This window comes from Chelonoidis abingdonii, chromosome 7 (genome assembly GCF_003597395.2).
Source record: "Chelonoidis abingdonii isolate Lonesome George chromosome 7, CheloAbing_2.0, whole genome shotgun sequence".
NCBI classification, from domain to species: Eukaryota; Metazoa; Chordata; order Testudines; family Testudinidae; genus Chelonoidis; species Chelonoidis abingdonii.
Window position 1 is genome coordinate 38,553,867 of NC_133775.1, and position 18,512 is coordinate 38,572,378.

The 18,512-nt window shown below is 41.8% G+C and overlaps 1 protein-coding gene across 2 annotated transcripts in view; it reads left to right on the forward strand.

Moving 5' to 3' along the window:
• Window positions 1-18,512, forward strand: part of PALMD (palmdelphin) — a 68,455-nt gene that overhangs the window by 32,508 nt on the left and 17,435 nt on the right. The window contains exons 1-4 of one of the 2 annotated variants that reach the window (XM_032804965.2): window positions 309-510; window positions 647-692; window positions 7,199-7,279; window positions 15,081-15,211. In XM_032804965.2, the coding sequence (XP_032660856.1) occupies window positions 648-692; window positions 7,199-7,279; window positions 15,081-15,211 (257 nt within the window). In that variant the 5' untranslated portion in view covers window positions 309-510; window position 647. Of the gene's footprint in view, window positions 1-308; window positions 511-646; window positions 693-7,198; window positions 7,280-15,080; window positions 15,212-18,512 lie in introns of those variants that run through there. The other variant, XM_032804964.2, reaches the window with a different exon arrangement.

Sequence of the window (18,512 nt, forward strand, 5' to 3'; positions counted from 1 at the left end):
ACATCTCATTCCACTCAGCTGAATAGCCATCCAATAGGAGAGCTCTGTTAAAACACAAGCACTAGAATTCTCAAAGGCGTATTGGTAATCTTCAGGTAGAGAGCCCAGCCCTGTAGTCCTTAGCCAGGTTGTTGAAGCCTGAGGATCTGACTCCTTTACTATGTACAGTTATTGGTGCTTTCAAGTCTACAGCATATTGCTTTACACTTTTTTTCATTAAAGACATACATATAAGGAAAAGTGAATTGTGGCTTGTGTCTGAGTGCATTTGTGCCATGTTCCTGGAAATTGTGCTTTGGGCATGAAACAGTTAAAGAAACTATGGCCAGCTAACTGTGCACATTAAAACAAAGAGTTGGCAGCTTCTGAAGGAAAAGGGCTTGTGCTCCACTGTTCAAACTTGTCAGTCAGCTCATGCCAGCACTCTCCACGGCTGCCTCCCCACCGCACCCTCATTACATGTGTCTGCTTCGGCTGATCTGCTGATCTGTTCAGAGACTCACCGGATAAGTCAGGAATTCTCCCTTCTCTCTGCTGTGGAATTGGATCACAAGCCACCCAGCTTTTCTTGAATTTCTCACAGGTGGCGCTTTGCCTATGGTATCTTTTCTTCTCCCTTCACAGGTTGTCTGTTTTTAATTTCCAGAATGGAAGAAGCTGAACTGCTGAAGGAAAGATTCCAGGCCATAACAGTAAGTGCTTACAGTTATAACCCATGAGGATAGGCTTAGAAAAATCAGCACATTAATACAATATTGTGTGTTTTCTGAAGAATCATTTGTTCCATAAACGAACAAGAAAAAAGCATCTTTTTCTGCTTGAACTGGTTACTTTTCCTTTATTTGCTTTGTAAGTTATATGCTGTGATACAGTAAATTTGCCAGAACCCATTTTATTATGGTTTAAAGACTAAATCCAGTGCACTGAGGTCAAAAAGCAGGTCTTCTTGAGCTAGAAGCTCTGCAACTGATAAATTACCATATTTCACAGGCAAAAAGTAACTAGGGCCTTGAAATCTTTTTGCCCCTCTATATCATAGAATGAAGTAACACTGCAGGATTACTAGTTTCTGCAAAAGTTAAAGCTTAAATTGTAAAAGTCAGAAGAAAGAGCATGGGCTGACTGAATTCCAAGCTATCAGCTTTCTGTAGAACAACAGATTGAGGGATATTTATAAAGAATGTAATGTATGCCAAAGACTGTAGAAGACACCTTCATTACTGCTCTAAACAGAATTCTGCTTTGAATGTTTGGGGTGGTGGGGGGGAACGGGACTTTTAGATCTCTTTAAAACAAGGTGCATAGATGGCTGAAGTTGATATAACAACAAAAAAAGTCACTCAAATCTACAGGACCCTGATTTAATCCCCAATGAAATCAATTAGATTAGAGAAGGGTTAAATTGGGGCAGAATTCAGATCTGGATGAGACCAAAAGAAAAGCAAATCTGTAGTAGGATAGTTCAGGTTTGATTAATTATAGGCAACCTTTAAGCCAATGCCTTTGTTTTCAACCCCTCCCCATCCCCCCGACCCAACACACACACACGCACTCCATATGGTGGGTTAGAATTATATGATCTTGCAATTAGCGGTCAAAGATAGATTATATTTCCTGGATAAATAGCCAGTGGCATTAAAAAAAACCTACCAGCACTAAGCACATCACAGATAAACATGAAGGATCCTCGATGGAAATTCTGATAAAGCGTTGAACTGGACTTTGTTTTCACTTGTTGCATCTTAAAACATTGCCCATCTACTAGACATTAGGACAATGGTTTTCAAACTTTTCTTCTGGCGACCTAGCTGAAGAAAATTGTTGATGCCCATGACCCAGTGGAGCTGGGGATGAGGGGTTTGGGGTGTGTGAGGGGCTCAGGGCTGGGGCAGAAGTTTGAGGTGTGGGGTGAAGCCAGGAATGAAGGGTTCAGGCTCTGGGAGGGGGCTCTGGGCTAGGGCCAGGGATGAGGGGTTTGTGGGGCTCAGGGCTAGGGCAGGGGATTGGGGCACAGAGTTGGGGCATGGGCTTACCTCAGGCAGCTTCCGCTCAGCGGCACAACCGGGATGCAGAGGCAGGCTTCCTGCCTGGCTTGGCACTGCAGATTGTGCTGTGCCCCAGAAGCAGCCAGCAGCAGGTCCAGCTCCTAGGCGGAGGCACGCAAGCGGCTCCATGCAGCTCTTGTCTGCAGGCACCACCACCCCCAGCTCCCATGGGATTGGGAGTGTGGAGCTGGTGCTCAGGGCAGGGGCTGTGCGCAGAGCCCTGTGGCCCCACCACCTAGGAGCAAGACCTGCTGCTGGCCGCTTCCAGGGTGCAACACAGTGTCAGAACAGGTAGAGACTAGCCTGCCTTAGCCAGGCAGCACCCCAATGGGACTTTTAACAACCTGGTTGGCAGTGCTGACCAGAGTCGCTGTGACCCAGTGCTTTACATTCCGTGACCGCATACTGGGTTGTGACCTGCAGCTTGAAAACCATTGTACTAGGAAGTACAGCTAACAGCATATTCATTTCAGGCCTGATCCATTTCCCCCCTGAGATCTTTGGATAGATTTTCATTAACTTTAATGACGTCTAGACCAGGCTCAAGCTGGAACCTGGTTTTCAGCGCACAGCCTCAAAGCAGAAAAGTTTTTTAGAGGGCCAGCAGATGGAATAGTTGGAAGAGTTGAACTTTTCTCTCCTTAGAAACACTTGGGAAGCAGTTTTTAAAGACTTGTGACCACTTTCTATACCCTATGCTGCCTGTTATAAGACATGGGAAGTCAGGCCTGGAGTTTTAGCCAGGTTCTTATTTACTGCACTGGCTGCCTGAAGCAAGTACTTGCCCCTAACTGTAGAATCTGCAGTATTTGCTGTAGCAAACTGATACTGAGACAAAAACCAGGGCTAAGCCCTCCCTTCCATGAGAAAAGTAGTAGCGGAAGTATTTCGGAACAGTTTTAGATCATGGTGTTTCCTTGGCCTCACCCCTTTAGGGTGGCATTTCCCTCCCTGCAGAAGAGATGAGAGTATGTCCTCAAAAGGCTATTGTCTATTTGGATGCGCAACAAGCATTCCCAGGAATCCTTGTAAAAGCAAAGGTGCACAGGCTGGCTCATTAGCTGTTCTGATAGCCCTAACAATACAGACCCTCTGCTGTGGGGCCTAGCAGACAGGAGAAGAAGCTGGAACTACTGGGAGTGGAAGACTAGGGGTGCAGTAGGACTTCTGCGTCAGACAATGTTGAAAGGGTCTGTATTTTCCTATGAAGTATACTTCTCTGGCTCTGGTGGTGGAGGGAACCATGGAGAGTGGCTAAACATTGGTTCCACCCTCCCAAAGATGCACACTCACAAGCAGTGGAACCACAAAACCATACACAGTTAGCCTGGAAGATCCATGATGTGAGACTGCTGTCTCTTCCCTTCCCCTCCCCAAGGGTTTGCACAGGGTTCCTCCCCTCCACACATGAATTTTGAAGGACTTAAGGTGACCCTGAGTATTTAGTTAGGCAAGACTTCCATAGACTATAATGGGAGTCAAAAATTAAGGCATCGGGCCATGTCCCACTTTGGTATATGGATGAGAGAAACGGGCATAGGTACCTCTTCACTGTCACACATACAGGGCATCTCTCTTTCCATTGTGAAGAGCGCTAAGAGGCTTCTTGCCTGTCAGCTGAATCTTCAAGGGGGAGCGTCCATACCCAGTTGACTAATACTTAACATTTATTTAGCTATTTAAAATGCAGAGCCTGTACTGCAGTAAGATCTAGACAAGGCACAGCAAAGTGCACCCTAGGGAATGCCCCAACCTTCCTTAAATCCTTTCGTGACTAGAAGGCTGCACCTGTGCTCAGTCTCTGTGTGGAATTCAGCCCACTGTATTCAGCAATCAATTTCAGATATACAGGCATACATACAGCACCAAAAATGTGTTTTACTTTACTTAGTTAATGGGTAGTTACTTAGGGAAGTGTTATCTGTGCCTATTGCTGTTATGAAGGATGCAAGAACAAAACCTGATGAAGCAGAGCATAGGAGGACACATGCAAAGTGCCTGGTGTTCACTAAAAAAATATTTCCTTCTTTTAATGTCAGACACTGATCTCATTTTCAGTTGGATTGTTTGTTTCTTTGCATTCTACTTTAATCCCTTTATGATTGCCTTTTTGTACAGTATTCTTATACACCACTCTTCTGTGTTAGTTGGTAAACTGTATAGAAGAATGGTTCAAGAGGAAATGACTGTTAATGGAGGATTTTTGTCATTTTGAAAGTGTAATTGCTGCCTGATTGTTTACTTTGACCTCTTAATGCTAAAATAAGACTTTTTTTAGTGAGTATGTGGACTCCCCAGGCATCTTTCATAATTTATTATTTGTACCAAAGTTAGCACAGGTATATTTTAGCATGAATTTAAGCTGGTGCACTCTCTGGCTTAAAATGTGACTATCAAGAAAATGCAGTCCCTTAGAAAGTGGACCAGCCTGTAAATGTGTGTAGTCCATCGGTTTGACGATGACATTTTCATGCTCTCCCTTTTTGTGGATTCTGGAGTGATGCTGAAGTCCAAAGCATGAAAAAGCATGCTCGTGAGCAGACTGGGCAGACAAAGTCATCGGTAGCTATAGCAGTAGTATGATGCTTTTCCCTTGCAACAAACAATTGAATATTTCTGTCCTCTTCAAAGGCTTGGAAAGCTCTGAGTTTGTGTGCTGCCAGGCTGATTTATTTAATGCAGCCTTCTCAAGATCATTTGGGATTTTTGCACCAAAGTGTATGCTGTTCTTGATGGTGTCCTTGTCGCGCTTTCTGGGGCGGCCTTGATTTCAATGTCCTTGTGCCAATTCTCCACAGAAAATTTTTCTGGGAAATCAATATTCAGGCATCTTAATGACATGTCCAACCCAATGTAGTTGAACTTTATCAGCATGGCCTCAATGCTTCTGGCATTTGACTTTTGGAGAACCTCTAGGTTGGTAATTTTGTCCTGCTAGCAGATCCCCATAACGGCGCACAGAGACCGCATATGGAAGGCCTCTGGCTGTTTGATATGCCACTTGTATGGCATCCAGTTCTCACCGCCATAGAGGAGAGATGTGAGCACAAAAGAATTATAAAGTTTTATTTTTGTTGAGAGGGTTTTGTTGTGGGATTTCAGGACCGTGATAAGTAACTTTCCTAATGACTGAGCTTTCTGCATCCTATTCTGTAAATACAGGCTGACTTCATGACCTGTTCATCTAATGATTGGATTAATTCAAGACACTTATACAGTGATATTAGGAAAGTTCTGTATTAAAGAAAGCTGTGAGTACAGAGATGGCATGTTCTTGAAATCAGGATAAGTGGAACAGTAAGAAATTTATGATAGCAGATCTTAGACAAAGCGCATTTTATAATAGATGCTGCTGACAAATATCACACACTAATATCTTAAATCCATTGATTGTTAGGTTAAATGAGTTACAGAAAAAACAAAGAATCTTTGATGGATAAGTGTTGTAGGGACTGTGTCAAGCTATATTCCAAATCTAAACTCACCTTTAAAAGTTGTATCTTGTATTGCAGAGATGGGTCAGTAGCACCTTTCAGGGAGATAGAAAACAGAAGTTATGCCCGCTTGTAATTTGACACTTTTCAGAAGGGAAAGTGTGTCAATGCTAATTCACTTACTACAGTCTAACATGGGGGCAATCATACTCGGCCAAGCTACATTCCTCCCCATGTACTTCCAATTGATTAGGTGTTTATCATTTGCTGTCCCCAGACAGGTACTGTTCCTACCAACAGTCACACAGCTGACAGCCTTCACACCAGAAGTGGCTGACTTTCAATAGCAAGTGGAGGGCTTTTCTGACAGGACACTAGCAACTCCTGGGGTTTGGGGCTACATGTCCATTAAGGCAGGTCCAACATCAATCAAACACACACATTCCATCTCAATCATGAGGGGGAAAATAAACCATCACTGCAGGGCAGCTGCCTTAGTTGTGGCCCATAACTGTAATGACGATCCTGTTTCTATTTTGATCATTTATGAACAAAGGGGTGAGGAGAGGCTGCCCTAAGTCCAGAATGTTCATAAATGATCAAAATAGAAACAGCATCGCCTTGCACCAAGGAAGGCTTCTATTCCCCTATTTACCCCTTTTCTTGCTTGGATCAGGCACTTCCTAGGCATGACCATGTAGTAAAGACCAGCTCTTTTCCCTTCCAAAAAGAGACTGAGCAATCCTTTGGGACATGCGACTTCCTTTTTCTTGTTTTCCTCCACAGCTGTCAGTTCCTCCTCCTAGCAGCTAGGCTTGGCTCATCCTGACAGCTCTTCCCACCGCTTTTGGCAGCTCAGGTAGTCTGAGAACTAAATGTCCAACTTTTGGCCCAGTAAAGGGTCATAGCTTTTTCCTAAGTCACATGGGAGGCACATACACCCCTGTCAGAGATCCCTATATGCAGTCTTTTATAACCTCTAGTCATTACATCAGTTCTTACTATGGTGCATCATAGTATAGAACAGCAGGTGAGACATGAGTTAGTTACTGCCCTACCACACATTAATGTCAATGAATAGGTGCCAAAATTGTTATATCTAATAGCAATACATTGTGAAAGCAATGACTGGCAGTAGAGTGGCCCATTAGGGGTGCTTGTAATGGTACAAGTTATTCTGTGCTTGATTCAATGCCCACTGAAGTCAATAGGAGTCTTTCTTCTTACTTCAAAGGGAGTTGGATCAAGTCATCTATTACCATTGTATGTTCTCCCCAGATGCTGGAGGCCACTGAAGGTGGCACTGGAACAATTTTTATAGTGAGGGTGCTGAGACTCATTGAACCAAACTGGATATGATGGAAACCACTTCAAGCCAGGGGGGAGCAGCATCACCCTTAGTTCCAGCACCTATGCCCCTGGGCACCAAATCAGTAGTCTCCTGGTGACACGTAGAGCAGCCACAAGATTATTTTATATTATAGCAACTATCTGTGGCTCCAAGGGGCCATCCCAGCAGGTGGGTATTACCTGGGTATAGGGACGCCCTGATCATAATTCTTTTCCTTAGCCATGACCTCTGCACTGTAAATAGGAAGGAAGGTGGTGCTGTGGTGGTGCTATATCACTTAAGAATTCCCCCAGGGGTCCAAGTTAAAGCACCAAAGCAGTGACATGTCACTTTAAAAATTAATTTGTGGGGGTTTTTTTAATTTCCAGGACAAGAGAAAGCTTCAAGAAGAAATCACACAGAAGCGTCTTAAAGTAGAGGAAGAAAAATTAAAATACCAGCATTTGAAGGTATTATTTTGTCAATATCAGCAGCTTAAGTTATTCAACATTTTAAAGTATCTGTAAGAGTCAAATAATAAACACAAGGAAAGTCCTAGCCCTGCTTTTAACATTAGGCAAGACTGCTGTAATTAAGTGTTGCATCAGCCTTCAATCTAAGCGTCCTTCCATTTATGGGTTTAAGTCACGCCTTTACTGTTACATTTGCAGAACTATTTGGAGTTTTACCAGAAGGACTCCAAGTGACTTTAACAGGCATTGTGCAAAAGCTTCACATAAAGGGGCTAATCTTGTTTGATAATTTTTGTAGCTTAAAGTGACATCACAACCAGAAATAATTCCCAGCTTAAAAGTGGACTTCACATGTCAGACTAAGTGTGTTACCTTTATAATTTCAGCACAAAATGCAATATAATCACCAGATGCAACCAAATGGCAAATAGCAGCTTCTTGCTAAAATCATCAAGTAGCAGATTATTTTTATCTGGCAAAACATCCATTTATTTAATACGTCTCCTTAGTGAAATAATGTTGTGATCCTGTGTCGGAAGCATATAGGAGAAGCATCTGCAAATTTCGCACTGTCGTCAGACTTGGCAAGTTCCCATCAGTACAGTGTTCAAAACAGTGATATGACCAGACAGCCTGGATGGGCCACACTGAGAATGCTACACTCAGGGCTGACTCCAAGGATTAGGGCAAACAATGCCTCAAACTGGGGGTTTATCCTGTAATTAGATTCACCAAGCCAGTAACAAAACAGATTCTCTAATACCATGGTAGTTAACAAGAAACCAAATACAGTCCCTTTTAAGCATTCCAGCCCTTGACTCCCATCTAGACAGCCAAGTCTAATATAGTGAGGAGTTATTGAAAATCTGATTCACCATAGGTGAGGTTCACCAATCCCAAAGGACCGGACACTTATCCCCAGGTCAATATGAGTCTCAGATCTTACCCAGTACTCACACTTACAGCCAATCCTTAATAGCTAAATCTAAGATTTTAATAATAAAAGGGTGGCGGGGGCGGGGGGAAGAGTTGCAAATGGTTAAAAAGATCAATATACATACAAATGTGCGTAAAGTCCTTAGGTCAGTTTCAGAGCAGAGATGGTGTGGCTGCTGATTTGTAAAAGTCTTTCTGGAATCAATTTAAAAATGTATAGTCCAATAGGCAGTCCAGATGTAGAGTCTGTCCCAGTCTTTCAACGCATTTTCCAGGTTATTCCAAATCATTATTTGGAAGATGTCTGTCTTACAATTTATACTTTCTCTGTTCAAAGTTTAAGCAAAATAGAGATGAAAAGGATCAGGCCCAGGGCTTCTTTTATAGTTCTTCTAGCAAGCTGACAAGCCTCCTCACAGAAATTGTCACAGTAGGGCCTTCTCCCTAGGAAGCATATGCAATGCAGGTCTTTGCTTTGAAGCTGATCTTCTATTTCCTATGCATATACTGGTAAACTAGTTACACTCATTCACATAAGGCATTTAACCGGTCATGCATTATAACAGAGATATTTAAAGCAAAGACAATGTGGATAATATTATTAGTTCCTTGCAGTATTATATCTTTGATCTTAAGGTTAACTGGTCACAGTCACATACATAATTAAGGCAAACAAGACATGAAAGGGAATTAGCACCTACAAGATAATCCAGTTACATTGTTAAACTTCTAACAAGATATAGATAAACACAGACCAATACACTTTTGAAATACACAAAAACAATCCCTATGTTGCAGGAACAATGACCTATAATTATAGTACAAGTGTACACACTGCCCTGCACAGGTGCATATTAAAGACAAGATCTTCAGCTGGTATATATCAGTCAACTGGCTCACACTAACTGAGTGTCTGGTCTTCAGACCTATTTCTTTCAAACCCCAGTTGTATATGGGTATGGAAACACACACACTCACACAGTTTGAGGAATGAGAGGGTGGGTGGGAGGAGAAGAGAAGAGAATGACTTTAAGGACTCTTTAGTTTGTGAGCAGTAATTTTCTATCCCAATATTACCTGTGCATGTTCCTTGGTCTCTGCATTAGAAACCATGTAGAAGCTACTTTACGTTGATCATGGAGCACAAAAAGACAGGCAGATGTGTCCAATCACAAGGCATAATCTAACTTTCAAACTAGATGTGTCTGGAAGTTGCACACGGTGCAAAGTGACTTAGGCACCTAGGGCCAATTGACTTTCACTTTTGAAAATGTTAGTTTTAGTCCATCTCTGTGCTAATGCAGGATATTTCATTCATTTGGATTTGTTCTCTATTGCACAATTGTCAGTACTTTGTCCAGTCTATCTTTCAGTGACCCATACAATGGAACAAAGATGTTCCTGATACTCAGACTGAATTTTTCCTTTCCTAAGTTTGTCCCATGATTCCTGTGTGCACTCTCTGGTATCAGTCTAAGAATATCATTCTCTTTCATTAGTGTTTACACTCTTCAGGTATTGTTGGCTATCCTATCTCACTTTAGGAGTTTCAGCTAAATTACTAAAAGAGCTAATTACATATCTTTCCCCCCATTAATCAATCTCTCTGTTCCCCAAATAACTTTGCTTGCTCTTCTCTGAGCTACCTCTAATTTGTCAGGTGTCTTTCTGGTAATGAAGTGTCAGAATAGAATTTAATATCCCCATGTGTGGCCACAGCAAAGCCATATGGAGGGGGATTACCATCCCCCTGTTCCCATGACTGGTTCTATTAGCACACAATATACAAACCAAGATTATGTTGGCCTGTTTTGCTTGCATATTACACAGCAAGCTGATGTCTCATTTGCCATCCACTATCACCTCTAGATCTAGTTCAGCATTCTGGCTTTCCAGGTTTGTCCCTGTCACTGAATTGCTTTGCGTTGCATCACTTTTCTCCATCCCATAACTGTGGGCTACTTGCTCCTCTCCAGTATGTGGTGGAGGGAAACAAAACAGGGCAGGTAAGCCCCCAACCTGAATGAGGCTTTCATGGATTAGCCCCCTTACAGCAGTCTCACTCCAGATCAGTTAGGTTAGGGCTCTGTGGGTCAGGAAAAGATATTTCTCTGGGGCAAGGGTAGCATGCCTTCCCTGTACAGAGCATACATGAAATCTGCATGGGAACGATTACTGGGCAGCCAGCAGTAGCTCCCTTCTGCACCTACAATCATTCCTATTGAGAGGATGGGGAAAGGTATAGGCGCCACAGCTGTGCTGCTGGAGGTGATGTGCAGAGAAGATGGGACTCATAGTTCTGGAAGAAGAACAGGAGTACTCGTGGCACCTTAGAGAGGAACAAATTTATTTGAGCATAAGCTTTCATGGGCTAAAGCCCACTTCATCAGATGCATGGCATCTGGGTAGACTTTCCAGCAGATTTTATGGATCCTTTCATTTTACCTGGTGAATCTGTTTATCCCCACCCCCTTCAATGTCTCTCCAAGTGCTATCTCATGGAGGTCACATGTGTTACCATCCCACGGGTTTATTCTGTGAGAATAGTACGTAACTCTATTTTTGAAAGCTCTTAAAATATGAAAAAAAACCTCAGACCTTTTCCTAGATATAGTGTGGGTATGCATTTTGCACATTGGGAAAATAGACTATGCACCTGATGACCAGTCACAAAATTTACATAAGACTCTGAAACACCTATGCAGGGGACAAAATAATGACATCCTGCTACATTACTCCAGACTTGTTCTGTGGTCTCTGACCAGCTACACCGCCCTCAGATCATGCTCAGGAGTTTGTTCACAGCAATGTAATCTATTGTCAGTACCATTAGCATGATGGAATATGAACCACATGGGGCAATGATAGCATTCCAGCCATTCAGAGAGTGTTATCACATCCTATTGTATTAGCATCCTTTTCCTCTATACAGAGTACAGAAGTCAACATGATATCAGAGGTACAAACATACTGTAGCATGCATACCTTTGTACCGTACTGGAGCCACTTTCATTCTTTGTAATGAAGGAAGAGCAAGATGGTGCTGCAGAAAGTTTCTGCATGCCTAAAGGCAGCTGTTATTGCTATATCTCAATGAATTATACTGGTTTCAGTGGAGCCATGCAGGATTCTTCTCTAGCCAGAGCTTCTCCCTTTATACTACAAACATTTCCAAGTTATACAGCATGTAAGCCATCCATGAAAGTGCGACTAATGAAATAAAATGTTCAAGAAAGCTATAATAGGAAATTTACCCACATTGCTTATTTTTTATATTATTGTACTTGTATGGATGGGGATTATCCCTGTGGTTCTTGTACACAAAACTTCCATTGACTCTAATAGGCAATATGCATGCCTGAGAACTACAGGATCAGATCCTATGTCATATTTGGAAATTATAATCTCCTTTGCCCACAAGCACTGCTAGGTCAATACAAAGCAGAGCAATACCTCGAAAGTCATTACCCTGAAAGCCCTACCTATCATAAACATTTAAATAAAAGATACCTTGGTTCCTAATCAGACTAGATTATCATAGGAATTGTCCCGATTTGACAAGGGGAAGACACATTTTGAGTGCCAAATATTCTGGCATAATCCCAGTCATCTCCTTTCTGGTCACAATCACACATCTCATCATGCAAAGACCAAGACACATTCATTGCACAAGCACTGCACATCCTCTTTGCACAAGCACAGAACTAGCTTCTTGTGATGGCTTAGTGGTGAACTAAACAAAACCACTTCCCATTCAAACAGTTTCATTAGGAAGCTGATGCTGTGCTGCCCAAATGAAGAAATCATTTGTCAAGTTAAAGATTACGTGCGGAACACAACAGTGGGTGAACAGAGTAGGGGTCAGCCAAAGGCTTCAGTACCCACCAGCATCCCACTGGTGGCCTCCAATCTTAGGCTGAAATATTATGTTAAACTGGCATTTTGACTGAATTTTATGTTAACATCTCTTCCTAGTTGTTTTCACTAGGAATTTCAATACTATCCTGCAAGGCAAGAGGCATTATGCATCAATGGCCCATACTATCTGATCACTTCACAATCTTTGTATTTATCCTCATACCATTGTGAGGTAGGGAAAAGCTGTTCTCTCCGTTTCTCAGATGGGGAACTAAAGCACAGAGAGGCTAAGTGACTTGCCCAAGATCACGCAAGAGGTCTGTGGCGCTGCCGGAACTTAACTCAGGATTCCCAAGTCCTAATCATAGGACCATCCTTCCACTGCCACATCTCCATCGATCAGCAGCAGATTGGAAAGATACCAGGGAGGGCAGTTCCTAGGGAGGGAAAGGCTACTCCTGGTTGTCTTCCTCAGGGCTACTCTTCCAGCCCTTCCAAGTGCAGGCACATGGAATTTGGCTTGGAGAAAGTTTTAGAGCCTGATCAGCTTCTCACAGTTCAATCCTATTTCTATTTGAAAGTGAACCTACTCAGTGAAGGAAAATGTGTATATGGGTGACAATACACTTGTAGCTTCTCAGAAGCACCTTGAGAAATTAACACATTTCCTCTTATTTATTTTAGATTGTAGTGATGAATACCTACACATTACATTCTAGATGTCTTTCATTTACAAAGTCTGGGCAAGATTCTCTACACAGTTATGGGGCTTTGCACTGCTCTGGTGTGCAAAGGAGCCATAGCTTTCACAAGCACCCCACAGAGAATTCACCTGTTGGAAGGAAACTCCCTGCTGGCATAAACATGACAGATTTGGCCCTGTACACCACACATCCTTCCCCTCTCCCCACTCCCCGTCTTCCCAGCACAGGAACGCATCAGGGTAGGAAGGGGCATGCTGAAACATCTCTCTAACAACCCTACACCAGTGATGCAATTTAGAGGAGCCCAGAAGCTGCTCTAAGCTGTGCTGAGACCAAAGCAGCTCCCATTCCTGCACCAAGCACAACTCTGGCATAGGAGAGACTGTAGCCATCTGATCCAAAGCAAGTTCTAAAACAATGGGAGTAATAACTGAGTGTGCTTTATAATCCCGTGAAAGGAGGATCAGCAGCCACTTCATGTAATTGACAAATACATAAATGAAAAAGTGACAGAGCACGTTCTGTGTGATCAATTCACCAGCTCAAAAGAATCTAAACCGCAGATGAAAGACAGACTCGTGTTTTAATTAAGTAATGCTCATTAACAGGTGCAAAAGTCCAAACACCTACTACTAATGCACAGTTCCACTCGTTAACCAGCCACGAGAGCCACTTCATTCCAAAGAGACTGGAAGGTCTCCATCTGTACTGCTGTGGCTTTGTCTTTGAGGGGTTTAATACCTCCTATTTACCTTCAGGAGACTATGATGGAGCACCATCCTCAAGCATGCCCCTTCACAGTCCACTACCCATTTTCTGTCTTGCAGTGATTTACTCCTGCACTAGAGTACAAGGCTTGGATTCCTGCTTTCTAGGACTTATGTATTAGTTGTCAAACAGAGTCCAAACTCTCAAGCCCCTCAGCACCCAAAAGAAGGGCAGAACTAATTGAGGCAGGCCTCCTCTTCTAAATTCAGGAATCCTACAGCCTCCCGCTAGGTCTGTATAACTGAGATAGGCTTACCCTGCTTGTATTCAAGAGTCCCACATGTCTTATCCTGGGATCTGTATTAATAATTCAATCCTTCCAGTCCTACACTGGGAAAGCTCAGCAGGCAACAATTCTCCTGGTATTTTCAGGAGCTCCTCTAAATAACCCTTGCAATGAGAATTTTGCACATAGAGCAGAAGACTGACACAATGAGAAAAAGGCAAGGCAACCTGGGGCTCTAGGCATGCTGATACAAGCCACTCCCCTACACTATGGTTCCCCCTCTGCAGCCCCACTCTTGAACCACGTTCAATCTCCAAGTGAGCAAGGGACAGCTCTCAGAGCTATTGTTTCAGGCTGTCTGGAGACTCAGGCAGTCATCAGTTTGTTGACTGTTTCAAGGTTTTCTTTATAACCTTCCGGGCTGGAAACTGTCATTTAAAAATAAAAAGATATATATATATATATATATATATACACACACAGAGAACATGAAACAATGGTGTTACCATACACACTATAAGGAGAGTGATCAGTTAAAGGTGAGACTCAGGCAGTCATCAGTTTGTTGACTGTTTCAAGGTTTTCTTTATAACCTTCCGGGCTGGAAACTGTCATAATACAGTAAAAAGATATATATATATACACAGAGAACTTGAAAAAATTGGTGTTGTATCAACTATAACAAGACTAATCAATTAAGGTGGGCTATTATCAGCAAGAGAAAAAAATCTTTTATAGTGATAATCAGGATGGTCTATTTCCAACAGTTGACAAGAAGGTGAACAGTAGGGGAAAAATTAGCATGGGGAAATAGTTTTTACTTTGTGTAATGACCCACCCACTCCCAGTCTTTATACAAACCTANATATATATATATATATACACACACACAGATGGAACCGCAGGACTTCAAGAGGTGGGGCCCTAGGCGTGAGCCTGTAGTAGCTATGCTTTAATGCAGCACAGACTAAAACAAACAAATTTCAAACACTGGGTCAGTTCACAAATGTTAACCATCACAGCTAATAAGTGACATGTGGTCTGCTCACCTGTTAATTCAGCCCATCTGTATAGGCAGAATGATTGATAATGAAAATGTTTTGCTCTTTTAAACCAATCACTAAACAACAGTTTATTCTTGTTTATTTATATTTCTATTATGGAAGTCCAGATGCTCCCATTTCTCATTGGTGCTGTACAAAGACACAGTCCTTGCCCCAAAGAGCTTACAGTCTAGGAAGCAGATAGGGAAAGTTACTGATTAGCAATTTTTAAACACACTTGTCTTTATCTTTCCTGAAATTAGAAAAAGGCCCTTCGGGAGAAATGGCTCTTGGATGGCCTGAGTGCTCTCACTCCAAAAGAGCAAGAAAAAATGCAAAAGCACAATAGAGAAGACCAGGAACGGACCAATGACCTGGAAAAAAGCATCTTCAGGTACAGCACTAATTTGTTGTGGCCCCCTATAGTCATTAAAATGGTTCATTCTTAAAAGCATGAAGAAAAGAAGAGGTCCCACCCTCCATTGTTATAGGTAAAATGAAGCATCAGCTAAAGATAATAATTTGCAGTGTTTTATTTAATTCCAAGGGTGCGATACAGTCTTTAATATATTCGAAGGGCTTCTACAACTATCAGAAATATAGCATGTGGGGTTGAAAGTCATTATTCCTACTAATCTATACAATACCCCTGAAGGATTTGTTTTCCTGACTCCAAATTCACCATTCATACTGTATTCTACAGAGGCAAGCACCAGCATGTGGATTTTGCTCAGAGATGCTAACAAATTGAATGAATATTTTAGTAAGTCAGATAATGCACACTTAAAATTAAGATAACCAAAAAGTTCTTAAGTTTAGCTAGAGAACATGTAGCCTTCAAAACTTGACCTCTTGCAAAGCATTCCACATCAAAATATAGTACCTCTAAGTCATGTAATCATTCGTGCCCTGTGATTCTCTCCTGTCCTGCTCTCACTCATAACCCATAATGTTAAGCCCATCCTAAATGTAATCCTCAGAACCCTCCCACAGTGTCCTTTACCCTTTCGCTACCTTATCTTACCAGTTTCTACAAATCTCACAGCTTGGCTCTCCACCACATATAGCTATTTTTAAAGCGACATAAGCAGATTCAGACATGGTGGCTCTATTTGATCACAGGCATGGTCTTCAGGATTGTTATCCACATTCAGTACTTCTTGAATGCTGTGAGGTTTGTACTATACACATGTTGGAGCTCCTCTGTGGCTAGGAGTACCAACGTTTGCTCAGTGAGGACTATAGCAAAGATGAAGAGCTGTTTCTTTAGATCCACAAAGTTGCCTTGTCCCTGGAATCTTGCTGAGGCTTCTTCCTATTTAATAGCATCTTCATCTGAAGAGTCCTCTTCCTCAGCTCTCCTCCCCTGCACGCTCCTTTGGCTAAATTGTCGTCAAGATTATCTCCCATCCACCTCCTCCCTACTTCATGTCTTCTTGGTACAAGTGATATGTGTTTGCTGATAAGCTGGCACAGCAGTGCTGCCTATGTCCCATAATTAGAGCAATTCCTTCCGTGAAATACTTTTCCCAAGGAGAATCACTTTTTGAGTACATCAGTGGAATGCTTTGTTGTGGTGACAAGGGTATAGCTGCCTAGCTGGTTGTAAGACTCAGTTAAAATGCACCATCAACGTGATTGTCAAATATTACACACATGCACAGGGAAGGATAGACTCAGGACCAAACAGAGGACACACTGCTTTCTGTGAGCTGCTGTCCTATTATTAAGGCCCCAACGAATCTGGTTTCTCTGATATACCAGGAGGAGATATTTTCAAAGGCTCACAGACTTCCAGTGGGAGTGGGGTATCTACCTCTGCTTTGAGCCTTTGAGAAGAGAAAGAAAAAACCTAGCCTCCCCAGCAATTTCTTTAAATGCTATTTTTAAAGCCATAGAATCAGGTCAAGAATGTTCATTTTTTCCTTTCTCTTCCCTGTAGCAGTCCTCTGCACTGTTTCAAATTCATTCAGTGGCACCTAAATAAAGAACAGACAGTGCCCTTATCCTGCAGCTCTGTGAACAGTAGTAGAGCTAAAATGAGAGCTGTTGAACTCCTGACAGATTAAATGCCTTGGAGACCGAGACACACCAGTGGGAAAGTACTGTAACTCCAGAGTATAAATCCAATTTGTCACCTGAACAAGGTACCTTAAGTGCTCTCTGTGCCTGAGTCATAGTATCTGGCAGGTCTCATAGCAACAGTTGCTGCAGGTCTCCTGCATCCTATCAGTAGAGAGGTCTTAGAATTAGCATCAAAATAACTCCTACAGTATTAGCTCAAAGCTTTCAGCAAGTTTTTAAATCCTTATAATAAATGGTCAGACTATTGCATAAAAAAAAAAGACTCTACATTCTTAATATTGGCTTAACCAGGTTTCTAATAAGGTTAAATCCTATTAGAATCACCCATGTAGTGGTGATATTTTTGTATCTCTTACTATGTTTGGTTCCTAAGGACTGTTCAGGATGTTGCAGAATATCATTATAGAGTACATACTGCCCTTTGATGCTGCCTTTATTCAAAATATAGCCCTTATTTCCACATGCACAGGAGATTGTATACACTGATAATACACTTTCTTTTGCATCATATGGAACATTAATTGCATATCACTTATTGTTCTTACTATAAAGCCAATATACTGTAAAGGAGAGAACCCCTCCTAAAACAGAACTAAATACTTCTTTTGTATTTCAGGGAGGTGGATTAGAATCAGAGCCTCTACTTTTCATTGCAGGTTGAATACAAAAGTAGACAAAGGGTAAAAATTTCAGAAGGGCCTAAGTGACTTAGATTCCAAAGTCCATTTTCAAAAGTGACTTAGACACTTAGATGCAAGTAGGCTCTTAGTGAGATTTTCAAAAGCACCTAGGCATCAAAATCCTATTTACTTCAATGGGAGTTAAGCACCTATCTGCATCTTTAAATGCCTATATTTAAAAATATGGCCAATAAGCTCCTAGGTCAGTTAGGCACTTTTTGTATTCTAGATCATATTTTTACCAAAGTATAGTTTGTGATTCTGGTTCAGATGTAGCCAAAGCTTCACAGCAACAATAATTCTCATGAGAGTTGGCCACAAGATGTTGAAAATCTCACAGCTGGCCTTGCAAGTTTTCTATTATTTGGAAATAAAACTACATAAAACCAGCTCATAGATAAAAGTGCCATCTAATCCATAATCTAGACGTGATTCAGCCTTGAACCTGAGCCCAAGCGTAACCCTCTAACACAGATCCAAAGACTTCCTTGTCCCTAGCCCATCTCTGATAGTTTTCCATTATTTTTACATTTACTAGCAGAAAACTATCAAATAGCTTAGTTACAGAATGCAAATATCCATTATATTCCTAGTGGAATTTTAGCCTGAGAGTTTTTAATTGTTTCCACTATATCTTCTCTGAAAAGCTGTTTGCAAATCCCTTCCCCAAACACAGTGTTTTCCTGTATACCGAGAAGCCTATTTTGAAAAAGCTAGCTTCTATTGCTGTGCCTGTAAATTCCAGGTACAGACAATTGTAAAAGCAAATTTGAGCCTTTAGTTGTTTACAGGCATGATTAACATACCATGGGTGTCTAAGCACCTGGCTGTGCCTACAAATCAGTTATTTAGATTGCAAATTCTTTAAATTACTCCCACAATCGTTTACAGATGCAAAATCGGAAGCTTAGTTAAACTGAGGGTGAAAAT